At 44.9% G+C, this 24,338-nt stretch overlaps 3 protein-coding genes across 3 annotated transcripts; 1 reads left to right on the top strand and 2 right to left on the bottom strand.

The window, feature by feature from the left end:
* Positions 1-1,187: 1,187 nt before the first annotated feature.
* On the bottom strand, positions 1,188-13,186 carry LOC133507297 (NCK-interacting protein with SH3 domain-like). Its single transcript, XM_061832201.1, has 13 exons — positions 12,719-13,186; positions 11,176-11,288; positions 9,570-9,777; positions 8,957-9,032; positions 8,369-8,847; positions 6,853-7,023; positions 6,180-6,266; positions 5,072-5,210; positions 4,887-4,967; positions 3,455-3,583; positions 3,292-3,381; positions 3,045-3,217; positions 1,188-1,993 (listed from the first exon to the last, which is right to left on the bottom strand). The coding sequence occupies exons 1-13, from the start codon at positions 12,887-12,889 to the stop codon at positions 1,769-1,771; spliced, it is 2,142 nt and encodes a 713-aa protein (XP_061688185.1). The 5' UTR covers positions 12,890-13,186; the 3' UTR covers positions 1,188-1,768.
* A 152-nt stretch (positions 13,187-13,338) lies between these two features.
* ndufaf3 (NADH:ubiquinone oxidoreductase complex assembly factor) lies at positions 13,339-17,455 on the top strand. Its single transcript, XM_061832204.1, has 5 exons — positions 13,339-13,498; positions 14,524-14,719; positions 14,779-14,845; positions 14,929-15,029; positions 16,530-17,455. Exons 1-5 carry the CDS (start codon positions 13,410-13,412, stop codon positions 16,635-16,637), a joined length of 561 nt encoding a protein of 186 aa, XP_061688188.1. The 5' UTR covers positions 13,339-13,409; the 3' UTR covers positions 16,638-17,455.
* Positions 17,456-19,474: 2,019 nt separating this feature from the next.
* Positions 19,475-23,398, bottom strand: zgc:112334 (uncharacterized protein LOC619199 homolog). The gene is made up of 11 exons (XM_061832346.1): positions 23,357-23,398; positions 22,983-23,090; positions 22,807-22,903; positions 22,575-22,709; positions 22,132-22,330; positions 21,917-22,048; positions 21,388-21,487; positions 21,136-21,307; positions 20,913-21,057; positions 19,720-19,774; positions 19,475-19,618 (listed from the first exon to the last, which is right to left on the bottom strand). The coding sequence occupies exons 1-11, from the start codon at positions 23,396-23,398 to the stop codon at positions 19,475-19,477; spliced, it is 1,329 nt and encodes a 442-aa protein (XP_061688330.1).
* Positions 23,399-24,338: the final 940 nt, after the last annotated feature.

Genomic DNA, 24,338 nt, shown 5'->3' with positions numbered 1-24,338 from the left:
AATGTGTGCACGGTCTAGACATCTTTATTAAAGAATTAATACAATTCATGTACTGTGTGTGTGTGTGTGTATATATATATATATATATATATATATATATATATATAATTCTTTCTCAAATTATTCAATATTATTTCATTTGGTAACTTTCGCAATGCCCTCCATGCATTATAAACCACATTTACTTGTTAGCAACGCAATCATGCAACAATTATTGTAATTAAGTGAAAGCAAAATTATGGTTATATTACAAACATTTGTGCACGGTCCAGACATCTTTATTAAAGATGTACTGTATATATATATATACACGCATAGTGTATAAAATCCAATTATTTCTCAAATTATTCAATATTACTTCATTTGGTAACTTTCGTAATGCCTTCCATGCATTGTATAGCAAATTTATTTGTTATCAACGCAATTATGAAACAATTATTCTAATTAAGTGAAAGCAAAATTATGGTTATATGACAAAAAAATTGTGCACGGTCTAGACCTCTTGATTAAAGAATTAATAGAATCCATATATAATATAGTAAAATTGTTTTCATTTCATAGTTTAAAAAAGTGAAATACGTTTCAAAATTATGAAACATATATTACTTTTCAGAAGACCAGTTCCTAAAGACTACATGCTATTTGTTTCTCTTAAGTAATACTGTACACCAATTTCTTGAGGTGCTAATTTTGGGATTTTCACCATCAAAATTGCCTAACGTAAAATCATGAAACATTTCATTCTGAGTGCTACCAATCTATGAGTAATTTTGTTAAAATGAAGTTTTCCATAATACTCCAAATTACCGACAGACCCACGTGTATTTGTAGGAGTCCCAATTTGTTTCACACAAAACAACTTCCACTTTTAAAAATAACTTTATTAGTATATTTTAGCATTTCATTTTAGTTAACAAGAGATATTCATCTCACTCATGCTAACGCACAACTGATGAATTAACGTTTGAACACAATACAAAAAAATATCAGATATGACTGCGCGATTATGTCTACTATTTTAACAGATATGTTTCCGGACAAAAGAACCATGTCACAAACACAAATGAATTAATTCCTCCAGATATATTAACTTGTAAAATCAAGAGAAAAACACCAATGACAACACAATGCGCTAAAATAAATCAAGAATTTTTTTTTTTTTTTAGTTAAATTATCATCTATGATGATTTTCAGTGGACGTGAAACAGAAAGGAGCAGCATTTGCAGAACAGCGGGTGAAACGCAGCACTGTGGATTCAAATTCTCCCTTTTTTTTTTTAAAAAATATATATTTTTAATGATATAGAGCCACCGACCCTGAGGCTAAACGAACTTCGCATAAGTGAGCACGCAAAAACAAGCAAGTCCGCTAAAAGCTTTCTCGTGATACGTGTGAGGAACCGTCAACCCGTTCATCTCGTTCTACTTGATTTTAGAGGCGGTTCTGTCTTAGTTTGACGACGTCACGAAGCCCCTCGGGCTTGGATGAAGTACGCGGAGTCAGTTTTAATATAATATACTCTTTTTCTTTTAGGAAAATACTGCTTTGAGTGACACACATTTGCCCCCTCCCCTCCCAGCGCTAACGGCAAGCAGTGAGTGTCAATATACATGGCACTGTTGCGACTTGTTGTGTGCATTTTAGTTAGAATATGCTCTACGTTACTTTCAAAATACATTTGTACGCGTTAACTATGGCTCATTATTGCTCGCAAGTCAAACAGCACATTATTTTAAAAGTTATATCATCCCCACCCCCATCGGTGAGTTAGTCCTGACCCGCGCGGATCTGCGGGAACTCCTTGTAGATCTGCTGCACGATGAGCTTATCCATCTGTTTGGCCGTCGCGCAGCCCACATCCTCCCCGGGGTCTTCCTCTTCCCCGAGGATCCTCTGCAGCGCCCCCCGCAGGTCGGAAAGCCGGTGCCGGTGCTCCAGGTAGTCCGTCGAGCGCACGATGGAGTGCATGAGCGAGAGGTACTCCATGCGCAGCTGGCGAGGAACGCAGAGAGACAGAAAGAAAATTTGCGCGACGAAATCTCTTCCTCTATGCCGCAGGTGTCAAACTCAAGGCCCGGGGGCCAGATCTGGGCCGCCGCATGATTTTATGTGGCCCGCAAAGGCTTATCATGTGTATCAACTTCTGTGATTTTATTTATTTTTTTAATCTGTACCAAAATTTCCAATTGCCTCATCATATATGATAACGGTGAGATATCGCAAGGATTTGTGTGTAACCAAACATCAGCAATAGTTAAAAAAAAAAACAATTATCCTTGATTTCTGATTCCCAGACAAGTTAATATTTCATGTGTAAATATGATGAGTCAAAAGATTTTCACGGTTTCACAGTCATAACGGCCCTCTGAGGGAATCTGTAACTACAATGTGGCCCGTGAGGAAAATGAGTTTGACACCCCTGCTCTATACAGAAAATGAAACATTTTTAGTACACTAAACTTTTCTTGTGAATAATTGACACATTTTTTTTTTTTTTGGGGGGGGGTGAATTATAATCTGTAAAAGTCAGTAAAAAATGCATTCAGTCTTTTTAGGTAGCATGACACATATTAGCTTGCACTGTTAAATTATTCATTCATTCATTCATTTTCCAAGATGCTTATCCTCACAAGGGGTACTGAACCACTGGAGCCGATCTCAGCCATCTTCGGGGAGGAGACGGGGTACACTCTGAACTGGTCACCAGCCAATCGCAGGGCGCATGGGGGCAGACAAGAGTCGCACTCCCAAACGTACCTTGGGGCAATTTAGAGTGTCCAATGAATGTTGCATGTTTTTGGGATGTCTGAGGAAACCGGAGTGCCCGGAGAAAACCCACGCGGGCACGGGGAGAACATGCAAACTCCAGAAAGGCGGGGCTGGGATTCGAACCCCGGTCCTCAGAACTGTGAGGCCAACGCTTTCCATCTGAACCACCGAGCCGCCTCCCTTTTTTTTCCACATCACATTAAAATGTGAATCAATTTCATGAACGTCACAAACCGGCACAATCGGGAAGTGCCCCCCCCCACTCCCCCCTCACCTTGTCCCCGGGTGAAAGGTCAGAGATCTGCCGCACGGCTATGTCAATCATCACCATCATGTCGGTGCGGTAGAAGATGTCGGCCGTCTCTCGGTCGGCGAAGACGTCCTGCAGAAACTTGAGGACGGCGTGCGGCGCGGGCGGCATGTGCTTGAACATACACACGGGGTCGTCTGCGGAGGAGCCAACGCGCACACACGCTCGAATGCCACGCAGGAGGACGGACGGGACGGAAACGAGCGCGTACCTCCTCGGTTGAGCAACAGCAGCACTTTCTCGGTCAGAATCTTCACGTTCTTCTTCCTCAGCTGCTGCATGATGACGTTGTTGCTCGGCGCTGCGCGACGCAAACGTTCCGGGTAGAGCTCAATAAACGGCTCGAATGGTCGCGGTGAGCCGACGGCGCTCACCTGTGTGGTGGAGGTTGAAGGCGAGCACCAGGTTGAGGAAAAGGTCGGGCAGCTGCTCGGTGGGGTCCGAGGGATGCCCGTCCTCCACCGCATCCAGCAGATAGCGCACAAAGTCGCCGTTCAGGTGCTCTGAACGCAGGGAGGGGGAGAGCGCACCGTCGAAAGGGAAGCGCGCACACTCACTCAAACGTCGAATTTCCAAAACAACATTTGGAACCGAACGTTGTGGGGGGCCAGAGTAAACGCTGGAGTGCAATGTCACAGGGTTGACTTATTTATTGGGATTACATTACCGTAATTTCCGGCCTACAGGCTGCGACTTTTTTCACGCGCTTGCAACCCTGCGGTTTATGCAGTGATGCGGCTGATTTATGCATTTTTTCTAACGACCGCAAGGGGGTTCTCGAGCGGAAAATGTAAGAGTGAGACCGGTGGAATATATGTGCAGAGGAAGTGACTTTTACCAGTCCGGCCCTGTTAGCGCTGCGCTAGGGTGTTACTGCCGTGTCTCAGTGATTTTTACCGGGATGTTTTTTTTAAACCGGCCCTGTTAGTGCGCCGTTATCATTAGCGGGGCACTAGCGTTAGCCTTAAACTCTGTTTACTGTCTTTCTTTGTAAATATCTCATGTTTCAATGTGGGCACCTGCGGGTTTTACACATTTTTTCTAACAGCCGCAAGGGGGCAGTTGAAAAGGGTGTGCCGAGGAAGTGACTTTTACCGATGCGGCCCTGTTAGCGCTGCTGTGTCTCAGTGATTTTTACCAGTATGTTTTACACAGCTGCGGCGTATGCACGTACCAAATGGTATTTCCTTTACAAATGTACTGGGTGGGGTGGCACGGTGGTTCAGCCGGTAAAGCGTTGGCCTCACAGTTCTGAGTTCCGGGTTCAATCCCAGCCCCCGCCTTTGTGGAATTTGCATGTTCTTTCATGCCTGCATGGCTTTTCTCCGGGCTCTTCCTCCCACATCCCAAAAACATGCAACATTAATTGGACACGCTAAATTGCCCCTAGGTGAGATTGTGAGCGCGACTGTTGTCTGTCTCCGTCTGCGATTGGCTGCCAGGCTCCAGCACTCCCCGCGACCCTCGTGAGGATAAGCGGCAAAGAAAATGGATGGATGTACTGGGTGAGGCTTGTAAACGGGTGCGCTCCGTAGGCCGGGAATTACGGTACTGTACTTTATTGCATTTTCTACAGCAGTCATTTTAAAATATAAAATAATATAATAAAAGAGGGAACGTGATAGCTAAGCCATTAAATAGGATTCCATTGCATTCCAGTTTTTATGGAAGCAGGTTCCTGCAACTCTACGTTGTTCTACAATCTGTAGTCGTTGTGACTTTTGACCGCAAGACTATTACAGCGTTATTACGCTGTGGTAGCGCCAGAACTCTGTCAGAAACTGAAATACTCGTGTACATACTCACCGTAGTGATGATACGGCACCTGTTCCCCCATCGAGAAAATCATCGTAAGTACCAAGGCTGTGTAACACATCTTCTGATGCTCTGAGCAATCAGAACCAAAAGAGACGACGCAAATTAGTCACGAACACGGGGACTGCATTTACGGGATCACTCGGGCGAGATAAAAAACCCCAAAAAAGACAAACCTTGTGTGTCCGTCTGTAAGTCCCTGGCGAGCTCCATGGGGAGGATGGAGTTGAGGAGGGTGGAGATGAGCGACGCATCCAGGCTGCACATGGCGCCGAACACTTTTAGCAGCAGCAGCCGCAAGGACACGCGAAGCTCCTGCGAGGTAAGACAGATTTTTTTCTATCACCCGTGCCTCTCGCAGATGATTTTGAAGCTTATCAACAATGAGGGTTTCCATTTTGGGGATGTGGGAGGAAGCTAGAGTACAAAGTCTAATAGAGTACATAGGACCCCCGCGTACTCAAGGTTCGAGACCCACTGGTACGCCTACAGTATTTGTTGTTTGTTTTTAGACTTTTTTCAATTTTTTTTTGGGGGGGGGGGGGAGTGGGCAACCCCCAACAAAACATCGCGTCATCCATTTTCCTTGCTCCGTATCCTCACAAGGGTCACGGGCCTATCTCGGCTGTCAAAGCGGCAGGAGGCGGGATACACTCTCAACTGGTCGCCAGCCAATCGCAGGACACATAAAGACAAGCAGCCAACTCACAATCACACCTAGGGGCAATTTAGAGTGTCCGATTAATTTTCATGTTTTTTGGGATGTGGGAGGAGACCGGAGTGCCCGGAGAAAACCCACCCAGGCATGGGGAAAACATGCAAACTCCACACAGGCGGGCCCGGGATCGAACCTTTACCAGCTGAACCACCGTGCCGCCACAACAAAACAAAACAAAAAATGATTGTCTATTATATGTTATTGGCCTAAAAAAAAAAAAAAAAAAACTCTCAATATTTTTTTTTTTTTTTTTGTAATCCTAAGTGATCTAAAACAGGAAAGGTTCAGCCTGAATTCCTATGTGAGACAGTAAAAAAAATAAAATAAATAATAATATTTTTTTATATATATATAAATATAAAAAATGACTATGTATATTTTTTTTCTCTGCTATTATGTTGAATGTGAATAATTTACTATTCGTGGTCTCCCGGAGCCCTGGCGAATAGCAAGGGTCCACCAGACATAGCTATTACATGACGAATGTACATAATTAAAAATAAAAAACATTACAGTAAATTGTAGATAATAATACACCAAGTCAGAATCACAAATACTAGTCTTACCATCTGAAAATAGGAAACCAGAGAGAGCACATTTTCATAGTCGCTGGCCTTGCACATCCTCTTACACACCTCAGGATCTGCATCAGTCTACAAAAACAAACAACAAATGAGTTTTATTACATGTAACAACAACAACAAACAGTCTTTCTCTGTTCCTCTTCGCAATCTGTTGATTAGATGACGCCCCTGAACACATCAGAGAATCTTTGGGGGCATTAAAAGCCCGATTGGGTGGTTTCAGTCAGCAGGAAAACGTCAACCCGAAAGACTGGGCGGGGCTGTCATTTCCACCGAGTCGCTCTTTAATAACGCGGTCGGCTCGGCAAAAGTGGCCTGTCTGATCCCGTCAGACATGTCTGGTATTTCCAGCGGGATCTGGATCTTGGTCCCGTGTGGGGATTAAACGTTCATCTGACTCAAATGCTTTCATTACACTGTACAGGGAACTGAACAATAGTGGTGGCGACCGACTTTGCTCGTCTCTGCTTCATTTGAAAACACAACGCTAACACCAAAGCTCACCAGAAGTAGATTTTCTCGACATCTTTTGGCATTTTAAGCTACTTTATAAAAAGGTAAAAAGTTGACTGTTCGCAGTCCAGCTGTCCGAGAACAGTGGAAATCAGTCCAACAGTGACTTTAAAAAACATACGGTGGATTTCAGGCGCCTTACCAGGATCTTCAGGAGCTCCTCGAGGTAGCACGCGATGAGGGCGTGGTCTTCGTGGAGCGCCCAGCTCCGCTGCTGCGAGTCGTCGCGGTGGCGGGCCAGGTCGCCGAAGATGACTTCCAAGCGCTGCTCGTCGTGACACAGGTGGCCTCGCGGCAGCGCGGCACCCAGGTCCTGCCCACGGGGTACAGTGTATGTATCATGTGCTTTTAAGGTCAAGTGTCATCCCTATAAAAATTCTAAAATAGATATTGTAACAAAAAATACATATAACATTATTCACTTCAATGTCCATACGAAAAAATAAATACGAGCGGAGAGGGCGTCATCCATGCGCAAAGTTGCAGAAGTGTCATTCGACATCCAAGCGGTCGCCATGTTGGCTGCATTTCCTGCCCGTGATGTCACCCCGGACATTCGCCATTGAAAACTCGCTGTGGCCCCAACTATGGGAGACGAACACGCCCCTTCTGACACGGAAGCTCTTTTCGAAGGAGAGAACATCTCACAACCAGTGACGTTACTGGGGCAATATTACCCTATTGTTACGAGCCATATTTAGATGATATGCGGATCACGGCCAAACCGCCTCCTTGTCCGATCCACTTCCGCACGGGCTGACAAGCCCGGCGGCCGGCTCGGCCTTGTCGACAAGGCCGGTGGCGATTTACAAGGCCTGGGGAGGTTGTCCTTCAGCGGCTGCTGCATGGAAGCCTTCCGATGCTCACATCGACACATTTAGCACCTCTGATTAACGGATTAGGCCCCCCCCCCCAACTATTGTTTTTTTTTTTTTTTTTAGTAGCTGTATACACCCCTACATGTCATTTGGAACCCACGAAGCTCTCGTCCTTTGCACCTGTGCAATCCATTTTTTACGATGAACTGGGTCTTTTGGAAACTTATGAAGGGTAAATCGATCCTCCCAAGTGTTCGAGGAATATCCAGCAATGCAACGAGCCGGCATTTTGGCTAACACGAAGGAACAACGAGCTACCTTCCTGTGGGTAAAACTAATAGAAAGAAACGAGTCCGCTGCCTCTGTCACTTCCTGCTTCTTCTCGAAAACAAATCCCTCGAGAGGACTTTCATGGCGGGAGTTATAAAACGCCATTTACGTCAAAATACTGTTTTGTGGTAAAAAAAAACAAAAAACGGATGGGTCCATACCAGCTGCCGTTTTTCATCAATAAATCATCCATTTCATGACACTTGACCTTTAAAGTGTTTAGGCGCGCTGCCAAATGTCGTTCGAGCCCGTAGGAATCTGTTGTGCTTATGTATGATCTTGTTACATCTCGTTCTCTTAGAACCGCAAGTGACAAATATTTAAGCCTTGGGGGAGGTCAAACGTCTCTTGTATGAAGTTTGACACCGCGGAGCTTCCGAGAAACGAGTGAATGACACGATAACCCCCCCCCCCACACACACACAGAGCTAAAAGCAGCTAAAGCTGCAACTCTAAACAGCCTCAGTGTTCTCTTTTAAGCGTACGCGACGGAGTGAAAGCGGGTCTAACCTTGCTCTCCACCAGCGACAGCAGAACTCGCTCCAGGGCGGAGGAGGAGCGAGGCAGGGCGGTCTGCAGGTGGCCCACCACCACCCCGACGGCGACCCGCGACAGCTCGTAACTCAAGCCCGTGTTCTTGCGCACCAGCTCGATCAGTTCGGCCCCGATGGTGGGGGGAACCGGCTCCGGGGGAGCGGGGCTGCCGGGGGGGCTTTCGGCGACAGACGGAGGGGCGACCGGCCATTCGCCCTCCGGCTCCTCCTCTTCGGCCGCGGGGGGACGCGGGGGCTGCGGGGCCGGGCTCTTTTTGGCCGGCGCCGACTGCGCAGCGGGCTTGACGCGGGACGGCACGGGGGGAGGCGGGGTGCTGGAAACGCTCGGCAGGCTGACGTCGGAGGACGCCGCGGATTCTAAAGACCTGCTGCTGATCGTGAGGGAGGGAACGGGAGACGGAGGGAGCGAGGACAATCTGGAGGGGACGTCCGGCTCTGCGGGAAACGAAAGAGAGAGCGCTCCGGTTACGCAGATGGACCCGTCTTTTCAGCAGAGATCGCGGGATTATCCTAATACAGTCGCAGGTGAGAAACCCACGCTGACCTGGACGCCGGACGTTCCGTTGTTTCTCAGGCGGCGGCGGCGTGATTGGAGCAGCGCGTCGAGGTTGCGGGGGCACCTGCGTCGTTGAATGAAGATCAAGACTTGTCAGTTTAAATTGTACATTGCGACAAACAAATGATCAGACACCACAATTGAAATGACCGCAAAAGATCAAAATGTGCAATCAATAATTATTTTAGCCCTCCCAAACAAATTTTTAAAAAAATAAAAGACATATTGCAAGCACATTTCAACGCATACACAAAATGAGGTGAGGTGGGTTGTGACATTGACGCGTCTGTGTGTAAGTATCTGAGCGTGAGCTGTGGCAAACAGCAGCTCCTGCAATTATGTGCCATTTGGATTTTTATGTGCTGTTAAATAAATGGATGAAAAATGAATTGTGCTCTCCTTTCCCACATGATGGTAAGTAAGTACAATGGTACCTCTACTTACGAAAGTCTCTACTAATGGAAAGATTCAGGTTACAAAAAGCCTACCTGGAAAATTTTTGTTTCTGGTTACAAAAATAATTCAGGATACAACATGTGTACAACAACATGAGTTGGATTTTTTTGGAGTGAGTGACTGAAATAAAATTTCGCAGCAATACCTGATAAAAGCCCGGCTGTCCTCCGTGCATGCTGTCCATGCTCCCCGACAAGGGGACCCCCCCCTGCCGTCCGGAGTCTCGGTTAAGGCCGTTGGCAAGCGGTGGAGTGTGACTGAGAGAAATTTCACTGTTGGATGCCGGGAGACCTTGCGGGTGTCCCGCGATGCTCCGCCGGGCGAGCGTCTCCTTCCTGTGATGGATCAACTTTCTACGAGAGGACAAACTCGTTAGAAATCCATGACAATATTGACAGATTGATTTTTTTGCAATTGCATTTTTGGAGTTGTTTATTTTTACTTCCCCTTTTCGAAATGATTTTTTTCATTTTCTGTTGTTGTTCCTTTCCAGTTTGTAAGTCACATTATGATGATAAATGTTTATGTCGGTGTCCGTCCATCCTTCCATCTTCCAAGCCGCTTATCCACACATGGGTTTGCGGGAGTGCCGGAGCCTATCTTAGCTAACTTTGGGCAGAAGGCAGACTACACCCTGAACTGGTCGCCAGTCACTCTTTTTTTTATTTTAAATATACAGTGCACATAAAAAAATGGCATTTGAAAAGAGGGTTGTAGATTTTTTTTTTTTTCTAAGTTTCACCCTGGAACAGATCATTGCAATCTCCATTATTTCTCATTACAAAGTTATTTACTCTGGTGTATATGATTTTTTTTTACGGTTGTGATTGTAGAACATGAAAGCAAGCAGTTTTACGTGTTACTGATATCATGACATTGCCTCTGAACATGTACCGTAATTCCCGGCCTACAGCGCGCACCTGGTTACAAGCCTCACTGAGTACATTTGTAAACGAAATACCATTTGGTACATACATACCCCGCAGCTGCGTAAAAGCCCCACATTGAAACACGAGAAAGAGTTTAATGCTAGCGCGGTGCAAAGGCTAGTGCTAATGCTGGTGCTAACGGTAGCATCGTGCTAAAGCTACTGCTAGTGCCGCGCTAACGCTAACAGGCGCAGTTAAACCCTGCTAAAAAATCTCTATAGAACATTTCTAAAGAATTTCTACAGAACTATAGAACCCAAGCCCTAGAGAATGTCTATCGAAATTCTATTGTTCTATAGAAATTCTGTAGAAAATCACAGCCAAATTTCTATAGAACAAGTTGTTCTGTACAAATTCTATACAATTTCTATAGAAGGTTTTAGTAGGGAAATAAAAATTACTGGTAAATATCACTAGGACACACCAGTAACACAGCAGCAACACGCTAGCACAGCGCTCACGCTAGCGTAGTGCTAACAGGGCCGGTAAAAAGTCACTTCCTCGGCACATATATTCCACCGGTCTCACTCTAGCCTTTTCCCCTCAAGTGCCCCTTGCGGCCGTTAGAAAAAAATGCACAAATTAGCCGCATCACCGCATAAACCGCAGGGTTGAAAGCGTGTGAAAAAGTCGCGGCTTGTAGGCCAGAAATTACGGTACATAAGTGACGTTAAAGCCGTTAGAGGGCAAAAGGTCACGGAATGTGAAGACCCTTGCAGTACTGTCAAGTCTTCAGTTTCTTTTTTCCTTCCTTGGCATTTGCCATTTCTAAACGAGAACACGCCAGCGGAGTAAAACACCTCCACGGGTATTCGTACTCACTGAAGGACATCGCGTTGTTCCAGATTGTATTTGCCGCCGTTCTTTAAGGCGACATTGTGGATGCCTTCGATGGCTCTGTCAATGGACTGCAACACTTCGTCCTGCTCGGGAGCCTGGTGAACAGAAGAAAAAAAGAAAAAGAGAAAAAGAAGGAGGTGCAGAAATTAAATATTTACTCACGCTCGGATGAAACTTTAAAACACAACGGAGCAAAATTCTCGCCTATGGCTGTGTACTGTGCCTGCGTTTGTGTGCGTGTTTGAGACTGGAGGAAGGAGAAACTGGGTCATTTATCTAACAACAACAACAAAAAAGAAAAAAGAAGAAGAAGCCTTTCAGCTAGTGTCACACATGCTGAGCAAGACTCCAACTCCAAGGATTCCTTCCTGAATGGCGCAGGCTACATGCCGGGACTGGTTCACCGATGATGACTGGCTCCCCGGAAGAACTCAAATGTGGGACAGACTGACGGGACGGACAAGCTATCGCGACGAAACCAGACGAATTTGGGTTTGAGCCGGCGTCCACCCCGGACTGGATTGTAGTCAATCACAGGGTACAAATAAAGACAAAAAACTATTCACACGTATTCTGGCGTGACAACGGACATTGCGACCTAGACTCATCTGAAATTATACGATGAATTATTTTCTTTTCATATTAAAAAGGTAGAAATAAATAAAGTGGTGTGCGGTGGGGCAGCTGGAAAGCGTTGGCCTCATAGTTCTGAGGACCCGGGTTCGATCCCGGCCCCGCCTGTGTGTTGATTGCATTTTCTCCGGGCACTCCGGTTTCCTCCCACATCCCAAAAACATGCAACATTAATTGGACACTCTAAATTGCCCATAGGTGTGATTGTGAGTACAACTGTTTGTCTCTATGTGCCCTCCGATTGGCTGGCAACCAGTTCCCCGCCTCCTGCCCGTTGATAGCTGGGACAGGCTCCAGCAGTCTCCGCGACCCTTGTAAGGATAAGTGGCCAAGAAAATGGATAATGCTTCGTTGTTGTTGTTTTTTTAACTCCACCACAGTACATTTTTAAGTAGAGTACAGTTTCATCTCTAAAGAACCGTCAGTGTTCAAATTCATTTTGGTACATGTATTCATTTTTAATTTAACTTTTAAGTTCAATACGTATTATTTAAATGATGATTAAGGTTTACTATTTTTTTCAATGCGGTTTTAATGCCTAACAATAGCAAGACTCACGCCCCAAAAAATTTTAAATAAAATAAAAATACCATGCATACATTTCCAATTATTTTCCCATTCCTACATCCATATTGCTATTACAATTATGGTCATGCCTATCTACATTTTCTTTTAGAGTATTTTAATGTATTTGATATAATGTAATAAACAGATGTGTAATAGTTGTGATTTTTTTTTTTTTTTTTTTTTTACAGCGCATCTACAACAACATTTGAAGCCCTCGAAAGTAGCCCTGGTGCATCCCAACCCCTCCCATGAACGATCCGTCGGGGTTCTGTTCTTCATCCGCCACATTCGTACTGAGCGGGGCCGTGCATACGTTGAAGTTTACCTGGATCTTTTCGATGTACGAGGAGGGGATGTAGCCGGTCTCCCCGGAGCTGCACCGGGAGCCCAGCCACCAGTGTTTGTTGCTCCTCTCCAGGATTAGGAAGCTCTCTCCGGCCGCGAAGCGCAGCGAGTTGGGCTCCGCCGATCGGAAGGCGTACAGGGACCGGTACATGTTGTCGGTCAACACCACAGGAAGCCGAACAGTCGGGAGGTTCGGGGGGGGGGACCTTCGTGGAGCTGATGCGGAGTCCCCGAGAGGGAATCGGTGCCGTTTAGCCGATGTTTTGGAAGAGGCTAGGAGGGCGGCATGGCCCCGGTGGTTCCCTGCTGTCTGTTCCACAACAGCTCAGAATATCAGATCATCTGATTTGTGACTTCTTCTACTCGCTGCCGCTAGGGGCGCTCTTTTAAATACATACACGCCCCAAGGACTACTAGTAGAAGCCAGAGCCACTCGTTTTCTTAATTGTTTTACTAGTGTAACTGAGCAGTTGTAAAGCATACAACATTCTATATGTATCTTCCTGTTATGACACAATAAATTATTTTAATTTGATATCGTGTTAATACACATTCTACTTCAAAAAGCGTCGTCGATAAGCACGAATCGATCGATTTCTTTGCCTTACAGTCAACGAGAAGCGGTGTGTGGTGTCACAGTGATTATCGTCCCCCGCGCCGCTGCTGTCACCATGGCAAGCGTGGTTTGTGCCAAAATCCTCCTTCAGGGATCATTATCAAGGTTCATCCTCCCCTCCAGAACATCACCCGTTTTTCCCAGGTACGACATGACCTATTTACACGCCCAAAAATGTTTATAGGCATGCGCGAGGAAGAATTAATTTCACGGGGTCATTTAGTCTTTACTCTGTGGGAAGTCGGAACTAATCTCAGTGTTATAAAACTCCTGAAAACTCGCTCATTATGTATCGTACTCTCTTGACATTTCAAGGTGACAATAATGAATTACGTTCAAATATTTTGGGAATCATAAGAATTTTGAGATCCTCGAGTCCATTTAGATGCTTTCTAATATTTTGCCTTTGCTATAACCCTTTATCAACTCATTTTGTTGTGATGCGTTAATGCGGTTAATTTAGATTTAAGTTGTAGGTGGCATTAATATATTAATTTTAAAAATATCATCTGAAATAATATGTTTAGACTTACTATTATTAATTTAATGAGAACATTACGATCAAATTTACTGTTTGACACATGTTGTGTGCTGCCTTTTCCATTTTCGACCTGCCTCTTCTTTCATTTCCTTCATACAATAAAGACCATGTATGAATGGGTGATTTATGTTTTAGTGTCATGGTATATTTTACATTGTTGTACAAGTAATTCCTCCCCGCCATATGTTCCACATAGATTGCAAAATGACAGTGAAATGTTACAATACCATATCCTGCTGGGTCTCACTATATTAAAGTACATAGATATCAACCACTTATTAATAGTGTAATTTAGTAAATGCAATTATCCAAATATGTTTGAGATTTTGCTATGACAGCTCACAGTCATTACTGATATGTCTCTGGCTCTATCTTGTGGAGCTCAAAGTAATTACATTCTTTGGCCAGTTCACCCCCTATTACGCTAATATTATTAATGTCCAGTTCTTGTCAATTTTGTATTCAAACCCGCTCTTGTTCCTTTCAGTTGTCAGGAAATTAGTCCGATTTTTATCATTCTAGTTACAATACTCAGTGCATTCATGCCAAATCTTGTCAGCAATAAACGCAAAGTGGTGACTAATAATAGGTCATCATTGTTTTTATGTTGTCATCGTGTTTTCCGCAGTCCGTCTCTGTCTCGGGGTCACCGTTTGGGCCCGAGTGATGACGAGATGTATCAACGTACCACAGTTTCGGTTATGAAGAAGGAGCCAGGAAGCGGCATCATGATCCACAGCTACAGCGCCCAAGGGTTTAACATCGATGGCAACAAAGTGTTTGGGCCCTGCGCGGTCTTGCCGCCTTCTATCCTGCAGTGGAAGGTGCGCTAAAATCACATTGCACATTATTATCAATATGAAATGTATTTACTACGTCCTAGGTCGGGACTTCTCAAGATATCACAGAAGAAAGTGTTTCACTGTTCCATATGATCGTACCCCAAATCGGTAACAATTCACGTTTTTCACTTCGCGAGTCCTCCCAAGGTGCTGTGGTTCATGTGTCCTAACTTCTTCTTTTTTTTATGCAGAGATTCTGGTTCTGGGCACCGGCACACGGCTTGAACGCATTCATCCGTCTGTTTTGGCTCTTTTTAAGAGCAAACGCATCGCAGTGGAGGTGCAAGACACGGTAAAGCTCACCCACTAAACGAGAGAGGAAGTTAAGATCGGGTATTTGGCGTAGACATTCCATTTGGACATTTGACATACGAATACGATCATAGATCGGCCTGAATTGGCAATAAATCTTACATTTATTTTGTAACATATTTTCAAAACCAATGTCCAATTAAATTCCTTCTTATATGTTATTCCAGTTTATTCCCATTCGTTAATTTAAATTTCTAATCCTCCAGAAACTTCATCTCGAAACATTTCCTTATTGTGAGTTCACAATTTTTATCATTTAAAGCCCAAGTGTCATCCCTATAAACTTTCTCAAATAGATATTGTAATGAAAAATACATATAACATTATTCACTTCAATGTCTATACGAAAAAAGAAATGTGAGCAGAGAGCGCGTCATCCACGCGCAAAGTTGCAGAAGTGTCATTCGACATCCAAGCGGTCGCCATATTGGCTGCATCTTCTGTCCGTGATGTCACCCAAAGACATTCGGCATTGAAAACACACTGTGGCCACTACTATGGGAGATGAACACGCCCCTTCTGACACGGAAGCTCTTTTCGAAGAAGAGAACATCTCACAACCAAGTGAAGTGACTAGGGCAATATTACCCTGTTGTTTCAAGCCATATTTAGATGATATGCGGACCACAGCCAAACCACCTCCCTACCCGATCCACCTCTGCGCGGCCGTGATAAAAAAAAGCGCCGCCCGCGAGCGACGATGACATCGCGGCAAAACCGCCTCCATGTTCGATCCACTTCCGCGGCGGAGATGAGCCACCGTGGCCCAGCGCCGCGACGAGCCACCACGGCCGATGCCGTGTTGACATAGCCAGTGGCGATCCACAAGGCCTGGAGAGGCCGCCCTTTAGCGGCTGCTGCACGGAAGCCTTCCGATGCGCACATCGACACATTAAGCACCCCTGATTTACAGATTACCCCCCCCCTCCCCCACTATTGTTTTTTTTTTTTTTTAGTAGCTGTATACACGCCTAGCTCTCATGTGGAACCCATGAAGCTCTCATCCTTTGCACCCGTGCAATCCATTTTTCACGACGAACCGTATCTTTTGGAAAAGTATGAAGAGCATGCATCCTTCCGAGTGTTCGAGCAATATCCAGCAATGGAACGAGCCGGCATTTTGGCTAACACGAAGGAACGACGAGCTACCTTCCCCAAGGTAAAACTAATAGAAAGAAATGAGTCCGCTTGAGGGCGCTGCAGCCTTCAATGTCACTTCCTGCTTCTTGTCAAAAACAAATCCCTCGAGAGGATTTTCATGGTAGGAGTTACAAAAAGCCATATACGTCAAAATCATGTTTTGTGGTGAAAAAACGGATGGGTCCATACCGGCTGACGTTTTGTCATTAATAACTTACTAAAAATCATGTATTTCATGACAGTGGCCCTTTAGGGTTTGAAGTAAAAATAAATAAATAAATATATCTTGATGTTCATATCCAAATAATCTTTGCATCTCAACTCTTTTTTTTTCCCCTAGCCAAACGCATGTGCAACCTTCAACTTCCTGATAAGTGAGAAAAGGATAGCGGCCGCGGGTCTGATCCCTCCCTCCGCCAGCGATGCGCTTGCGCTGAGGCGAGAGTAGGAGAACACGCAGGCCTCAGGACTCGTCTTGAGTACAATACTGATATACTTTCGTCATCAAGATGCTCTTCTCTGATCTTCCCATCAGCCGTCATCCGAACCGAGGCTTAAAAGCTGAAATGTTGCTGCTTCAAAAACTCACTTGAAATCGGTTGGGACAGTGCTTGATGGCATAATGTGTAACGTTTTGCTTGTAGATAAACCAGGTTATGTGTCTAAATTACATATTTAAACATGTTGTAAAAGAATGATTTATGCTAAGTTGTTTACGTGGTTATAGTGGCTTAGAGGCGCCAGACAAGCATAAGTTTTGGCTCTATTTGTGCTGCTAAGTTCATTCCACATCGAACGCTGGAATTGTATGGAAACATGGTTATTCCCTGTATAGACATACAGCGTGTACTTTACGGCGACTGTCGCAGTCCCAGTGTATGCCGATTTACTCAGTCTACCAGGCAGTCACGCCCTCCAATTTGAGGTTCTCCTTTCCTTGGATTGACCTTTTGTCACCAAACCCGTATGCCCCTGACCTTCCTGCCTCGTCGTTTTCCCGAGAAACCCCTCGGTCTTCATCCCCTGACCACGAGTTCCTCTTTAACACGATTGGCTGACCCCTTCGGTTCGTTTAGTGTCATTGACAACAAAGTGTGAGTTTGGTCGTCCTGTTCTCGGGTTGATTACGTAGCATTGCACGACTTGCCCCACAAACGCCCATCTTCAATAACTCCCATCTGGACTTTGAAGTCAACTGCGCTGTTACTCAACAGTTTGTTGTTAGACTTTTGGAAGTTGTTATTAAAAAAGCCAGTTCCAACTGTTTTTCTGGTCCAGTTTAATGCATTTGGATTTTACGTGCGCCCGTAACAATACGTTTATGATTGGATATCACATTAGTTGTACACGTGTAACAATTACCTCACACACAGTCTATCAACATCCATTCTTGGGACATCATGATTTTCACGCATTATATCCTTCAGTATATCAAAATATTGAAGTGTTTTAATCTGATTCTAGTTTTTGGGACGATCTACGAAGAAAACCCAAGTACCCTGTCGCGGGCAGCATCCCATTTTTGGGACGAGATTCTAAATTAGTAAAGTTATCATATAACTTCATCATAAATGAAAAAGAAGTGTTATTTCCTTGAGACTTTTATCTCAATAAGGCAAAAAAGTGCCACCCAGCCCATGACTGGGTTAAGAATTAAAAGCTACAATTCGTTAGAGAACAGCGAGTGTCACCGCCGTTTGCCAAATAGTGAGCCTGCTTTGTCCATTTTTTTACCTGTAAGGAAAATTCTGTGGCCCCTTGACAGCTGGGATAGGCTCCAGCACTCCTTGTGAGGATAATCAGCTCACAAAATGGATGCACGGATGGATTAATAAACAGCTAGAGCTCATAAATACTGCAGAATCAAACACTTTGATCACCAAAATAGATCATTTTAAAATGTGGCGATTGTGTAAACTTGCCAAATAGTGAACCAGCAGTTTTTGTTAACCAGTTATGGATCCCTGACTTTAAAAGAATTTATGATGTCATTAGTAATCTATTTAGCAATAATGTATAAACCGTAAGGGTATCTTTATGGTTAAAAGGTTCCAAATTATCTATTGAAAAAGACTCATAAAATAGACTAAAACTGCCAGACAAAAACTTTCTACCTGCGTCGCTCACCTCTATTGACCTTGACACGATAAGCATCTTATGGCCGCCCACCCCCGGCATGTGACATCATTGAAAGGCTTTGCCGTTGTCGCGTAAGCCGCGACGGAATCGATTAATCCTCTGCGTTCATTTCTCGTCAGCGCGGGGCTTTGTGCCCAGTTGCCCAAGTCAGTCTTACAAATCCCCTTTGTGTCCCTTTGCCCGCCGTTGCTTGCAACCACTCCCCCCACCCCGTTCACTGACTACCTCAAAAATCATTTTTCAATTGTTTTTTGCAGTGAAAGTGAGCTGTGTAAAATCAGAAATTTTACCTTGAAATAACCACTTTTTTAAATATAATATTGCCTTGAAATGAGAAAAAAAATCACCTTTTGTTAACCTCAATTAGTTATCTTGCTAACCTCTTCTTTTGTTTTGTTGTAAAATGGTTTATTTCAAGATAAATTGTTAATCCAAAGATGTTCTGTTGCAATTTAAATATCCATCCATTTGCTTGAGCCGCTTATCCTCACAAGGGTCGCGGGGAGTGCCGGAGCTTATCCCAGCTGGGGAGGAGGCGGGGTACACCATGAACTGGTTGCCAGCCAATCGCAAGGCACATCCAGACAAACAGCCGCACTCACAATCACACCTTGGGGTAATTTAGAGTGTCCAATTGCGTGTTTTGGGGATGTGGGAGGAAACAGGAGTGCCCGGAGAAAACCCACACGGGCACGGGGAGAACATGCTCCCTCAACTCCACATCAAACCCGGGTCCTCAGAACTGTGAGGCCAACACTTTACCAGCTGATCCACCGTACCGTGCCTCCACTTATGATCAAATTACATATTTCCAAACAAACCAGTGACTAGTTTTCATCAGTCATCATTTTTATTTGTATTTGACGAGTTTCCCCCCTGGCTGTGGTCCTGGCAGTGACGGGTTCAGTTCCCACTCTGTCAGGTCGTGATTCTGACTGTGAATGATTCTTCTACCTCTATTGCTCAAGTCCACCTTTTGCCCAAAGTTGGCTGGGATCAATTAAAAAAAAAAAAATCGCAACAAGAACACAAGATAGAACTGACAAAAAATAAAAATACACTTCCCTACTTGGATGTTACCATTTCACGAAAGGATATGGCGACAACATCTATCTGTGTGGCTGCTAGTTTCTTTCTCGACAAGGGTCAGTCTTCATCCGAGCTGCGCGACGGATGCCGGTGCGAAGTGAAGCGGAACTCGGTGCCAGTGATGCGCCGGTACATGTCCTTAATGTCTTCGCACTCCCCCTCAAAGTGGTCGGTTTCATCGTATGAGCGGGACACAAAAATCTGGGCGAGGGGAAAAAAAACATTATTGTATGTTATTGTATTATTATCATTGTCAGCAAATTTTCTCTTCCTTCGCCCCTTTGCAACGCAGGGGATTTTACCTGACTCTTGTTTCCGTCATCATTGGGAACAAGCTTGCTCCTGACCGAAACGAATCTAGTGTGAAAAAACAAGATACAGTGATATTGATCACTTTCCAGCGCTTTTGAATTCCAGTCCAATAACTAATTTTCTCGGGGTTAGGCTTATTTTTTCTGCCTCTATCGCTCTTGCCCCAAAAGGCTTTCAAAACCTTGCAATAAAAGTCTAAAACTGTGAAACAGTATGTCTTAAGATCAATGCTAAAGGTTGTTTCACTAGTTTTCTTCTTCTTTTCCTTTCGGCTTGTCCCGTTAGGGGTCGCCACAGCCTGTGATCTTTTTCCATCCAAGACTATCTTGTGCATCTTCCTCTCTTAACACCCACTGTCCTCGTGTCCTCCCTCACCACATCCATCAACCTTTTCTTTGGTCTTCCTCTCGCTCTTTTGCCTGGCAGCTCCATCCTCAGCACCCTTCGACCAATATATTCACTCTCTCGCCTATGAACATGTCCAAAACATCGAAGTCTGCTCTCTCTAACATTGTCTCCAAAACATCCAGCTTTGGCTGTCCCTCTAACGAGCTCATTTCTAATCCCATCCAACCTGCATCTTTATTTCTGCCACCTCCAGTTCAGCTTCCTGTTGTTTCTTCAGTGCCGCCGTCTCTAATCCGTACATCATGGCCGGCCTCACCACTGTTTTGTAAACTTTGCCCTTCATCCTAGCAGAGACTCTTCTGTCACATAACACACCAGACACCTTTCGCCAGCTGTTCCAACCTGCTTGGACCCGTTTCTTCACTTCCTGACCACACTCTCCATTGCTCTGGATCGTTGACCCCAAGTATTTGAAGTCGTCCACCCTCGCTATCTCTTCTCCCTGCAGCCTCACTCTTCCCCCTCCCATTAGTTTTATCTTATCGGTCTTGTGCCATTTTACCCATGTGATGTTCTTTTATCATATCACCTCTCACAAGTCCTGAAGTCTTCTGGCACTGGCCTTTGTTTGAATTATTCCAACGGCTGGAATAAAACTTTCCTGAGAGGCCTCCGGAACAGCCTGCCAGAGGGCATCAGGACCGCAAAGATCGATTTTTAAAAGCAGGCTCAAGACTCACGTGCTTGGTTTATCTTTGCACCGATTTCTCAATTTCTCACATAATCACTTGATGCTTTGTTTATCTGTTGAACATATTTCTGAATCCTGACCCACTTTTGCATGATAGGCTCCAGAAGGTCCAGGCCCGGCTGCACTTCTTTCTCCGGTTGGTTGGTTTCAGCTGCCGTGCTCACCGTTGCAATGTAAAACCCGTCCGAGGCCACGTTGTGTGCGTAGGAAACTACAGATATGAAGACGTCTGCATCGACATGGTGGGGGGGGGGCATGATGGTTGGGATTGTGAGGTACGATATTAAAACAAAGCACGTGAACGCACCAGATTTCCGGTTCAGTTGTGTTTGAGGGATGATGATCTGGCACGACTTGGCTTCCTGCGTGTTTTTGACGGGATGATTTAGTAAACAAATGACCCTGACGACTCGCCCCACTTTCCTCACTCGGTTGGGAACGTAGGCCGGGTCGCAGATGAGCTGTTTACACCGGAACAACTGGAAAACAACGACAAGGAGAAGAACAAAGGAAATCGTTATGTGGCCACTGAAGCGATTTCCGAGCAGGGCGCACTTACCTTCCCTTCGGATTTCACGGCTGTCACTTTGCCGTTGTCCAACAAGATCTCATCCACTGTTCGGTTAAGCAGGAACGTTCCTCCATTCTCGACACTCAATCTGAAGCATATATTGAGATGAATAAACCGTTCGGATCGTGATCCTTAAAGGCCGTGAATAAGAAAATGTATCAGGATATAGGAAGTAATTTGCATCATCCATCCAGTTGAACAGTTACGGGGTCAGACTAGCTGTTGGTCTTCGCTAAAATTCATCCCAAAAATGCTTGGGGGGGTTTATAAAAAGTTTTTCTACTCTAGTTTCATCTAACCATTCATTTGGGATTGAAAATGTTTTCCCAAAAACCATCCCGTAAACTTCAACTCATCCATCCGTTCATTTTCTACACTGCTTATTTTATTCACGGGTCATGAGGAGCTGGAACCTGTCGCAGTTGACCTCGGTCCTTAGTCCTAACCCTCATTCATTAATGAATTGATCATGTAGATCCCAATCGTTTTGTCCATACCATCAATTCTGAAGTGTTACCTCGCAAATCCTTGTGGCAGTTCTGCCAGTCCAAACACAGGGTAGAGGTACGGGCTGGTTTTGTGGCGGGCCAGAGACTCGGCATACAATCTGATGCGCTTAATAGTCTCCACACAGGGCTGGTCCAGGTAACTACCAAGTAAACAAAGACAGATTTGTTAGTTCCTTTTTTCGCTCAAGCTACAACCTAACTTGCTTTGCCACTTGGGACCGACCTCTCGCTGCCGTGCAAGGCTATGGCGTGACCTATGAACTCTACAACGTCCAGTCCCAGGTCAAAGCGAGAGAAGAGATCGCGGGTGGTGGTTTGCTCGGGGTCCAAGTCGTGATGCGTGCGAGGTTTTCTCACGTCAAAGTTCTGAGCGAAAAGCAGCAACTTCCTGAACCTCCTCTTGTCAAACATCCCCATCAGATCTGAAAGATGTATTGAAGACGTTTAACGGCAATACCGTACACCGTTACCATAATCCCAGTCTTAAATTCTTTGGCCACACCAGGAAGACTCCAGATTGTTCCTTTATCTTCGCTGTTGACCTAGTACTTAGAAACGGTCTCTCTCCAGCATCCGGTCTCAATCAATAGATTCTTTTAAACTCAAAAACTGGTCTTGAATTAACACCGTTGTGCTCCAAGTGGCCATCCGAGAGTATCCACAGACCTGAATGGTGAGCGTCTTCCTCAGTGGCTGGGACCCTGTGCAGTTTTCCCGCTTTGTACACGTAGTTCCCTTCGACCACTCTGAAGTCCAGATAGCGAGTCACGTCGGTATGTATCAACATTTTCACCAGATGACCTGATGCAGTCAGACGCACAGCATGAAATCAATTCATGGAAGTAGGGAAGGGGAAAAATGAGGAAAAACTCTCTCCTTCATCTCAACAGGTCCTTACTATCACCGAGGAAAAACTTGGGAATAAGGTCAACGTTCCATTCTTTTCCACGACCAGGAGATGTGACAGGACCGGGAATCTTGAACCTCGTGTACAGCTGAAAAGGGAATTAGGCATGAACCGTGAGCGAGGGCGAAGACGGAACAGTCCATGTGCGCTTGTTTGGACGAGCGCACCTCCTCGAGGGGGGAGATGGACGCACTCTCCCCCCCGCAGTGAGCGTTCTTGTCGATGTGAAGGACTTTTTTCCCGTTTAGCGACATCAAACCTGAGAGGACGCATTCCTGCGACGGACAGACCGGGAATAAATAAAGTGAAATGATGGAGTCATTTTGGAACGTGCTGGTAATAAAAAGTACAGCGCTATGTTTCATTCAGATTTAATTAAAAGCCGTCAAGATATTTAACATCTCCAGGATACACATTGCGCAAAATTACCGAATCTTTGAAATTTTTTATCCACAGCCCAAGTTCAAGTGGAAGATGATCGTTGTCGTAAACCTCCAAACTGACTTGATGCGATTTGATATTTACCAGAAAACGGCCTTACCTTGAGTCCAGTTCCGAGCACTATGACATCATACTCCTCCATTTTAACAATCTCCCTCTCCCCTTTCCGACTGAGCGCGATGAAGATGATCAGTGGCGCGAATTGCTTTGCAGTAATCCTCTTACAAGTGGCACATCTACCGGATGTATGAATTTGGAAGTGTGTGTGTGTGTGTGTGTGTGTGTGTATCATCATCCATTTTCGTGTGATTTGAAATTCATTAAATATAATACCCAGAATAATGTTATTGACTCGAGAGAAAAGAACAAACCAATACATGTCACATCTGTTTCCAGACTTTAGTACTCCAAAATTCTAACCCAAGTACCATCCATTGATTTTCTTTGCCGCTTATCCTCACAAGGGTCACGGGTAGTGCTGGAGCCTATCCCAGCAGTCAACGGGCAGGAGGCAGAGTACACCCTGAACTGGTCACCAGCCAATCGCAGGGCACACGGAGACAAACAGCCGCACTCACAATCACACCTAGGGGCAATTTAGAGTGTCCAATTAATGTTGCATGTTTTTAGGATGTGGGTGGAAACCGGAGTGCCCAGAGAAAACCCACGCGGGCTAGGGTTAGAACATGGGGAGAACATGCAAACTCCACATAGCCGGGTCCGGGATTGAACCCGGGACCTCAGAACTGTGAGGCCAACGTTTTACCAGCTGATCCACCGTTCCACCCGAGTGAAAGGTATGGAAAATGGGGGTGGGGCGGCGGATTAAAAATGTCTACACATGAAAAAGGGTACTCCAATGTCACAGGATTCGCTCATATAGTCAAATAAAAATGAAAGTACTACAATTAAACGTCACTGTTAATACATAATACCGAATAATTTGGAGATGGGGGGTGAGATGTTTTCATGGCGGCTTGAGCCCCCTAAAAATATGCCTAGTAACGCCACTGAATGACACCAATGGATAATGTTATAAAATTTCATGATTTGCTCGAGATAATCTGCACAAATTATTGGAA

The sequence above is a fragment of the Syngnathoides biaculeatus genome, chromosome 10, assembly GCF_019802595.1.
Source record: "Syngnathoides biaculeatus isolate LvHL_M chromosome 10, ASM1980259v1, whole genome shotgun sequence".
Classification (NCBI taxonomy): Eukaryota; Metazoa; Chordata; class Actinopteri; order Syngnathiformes; family Syngnathidae; genus Syngnathoides; species Syngnathoides biaculeatus.
Note: the sequence above shows the minus strand (reverse complement) of the source record. Positions and strands in the feature narration are given on the sequence as shown.

Coding starts and splice junctions, on each gene's coding strand:
- ndufaf3 (XM_061832204.1), top strand. CDS start 13,410: ATGGCAAGCGTGGTTTGTGCCAAAATCCTCCTTCAGGGATCATTATCA. Junction 13,499..14,523: donor ACATCACCCGTTTTTCCCAG/GTACGACATGAC, acceptor TGTTTTCCGCAG/TCCGTCTCTGTCTCGGGGTC. Junction 14,846..14,928: donor TATGATCGTACCCCAAATCG/GTAACAATTCAC, acceptor TTTTTTATGCAG/AGATTCTGGTTCTGGGCACC.
- zgc:112334 (XM_061832346.1), bottom strand. CDS start 23,398: ATGGAGGAGTATGATGTCATAGTGCTCGGAACTGGACTCAAG. Junction 22,049..22,131: donor GCCTTGCACGGCAGCGAGAG/GTCGGTCCCAAG, acceptor TTTACTTGGTAG/TTACCTGGACCAGCCCTGTG. Junction 21,308..21,387: donor CCGTGAAATCCGAAGGGAAG/GTAAGTGCGCCC, acceptor GTTGTTTTCCAG/TTGTTCCGGTGTAAACAGCT.
- LOC133507297 (XM_061832201.1), bottom strand. CDS start 12,889: ATGTACCGGTCCCTGTACGCCTTCCGATCGGCGGAGCCCAACTCGCTG. Junction 5,211..6,179: donor TGGTTTCCTATTTTCAGATG/GTAAGACTAGTA, acceptor CTTACCTCGCAG/GAGCTTCGCGTGTCCTTGCG. Junction 3,584..4,886: donor GGTGCCGTATCATCACTACG/GTGAGTATGTAC, acceptor CCCTGCGTTCAG/AGCACCTGAACGGCGACTTT.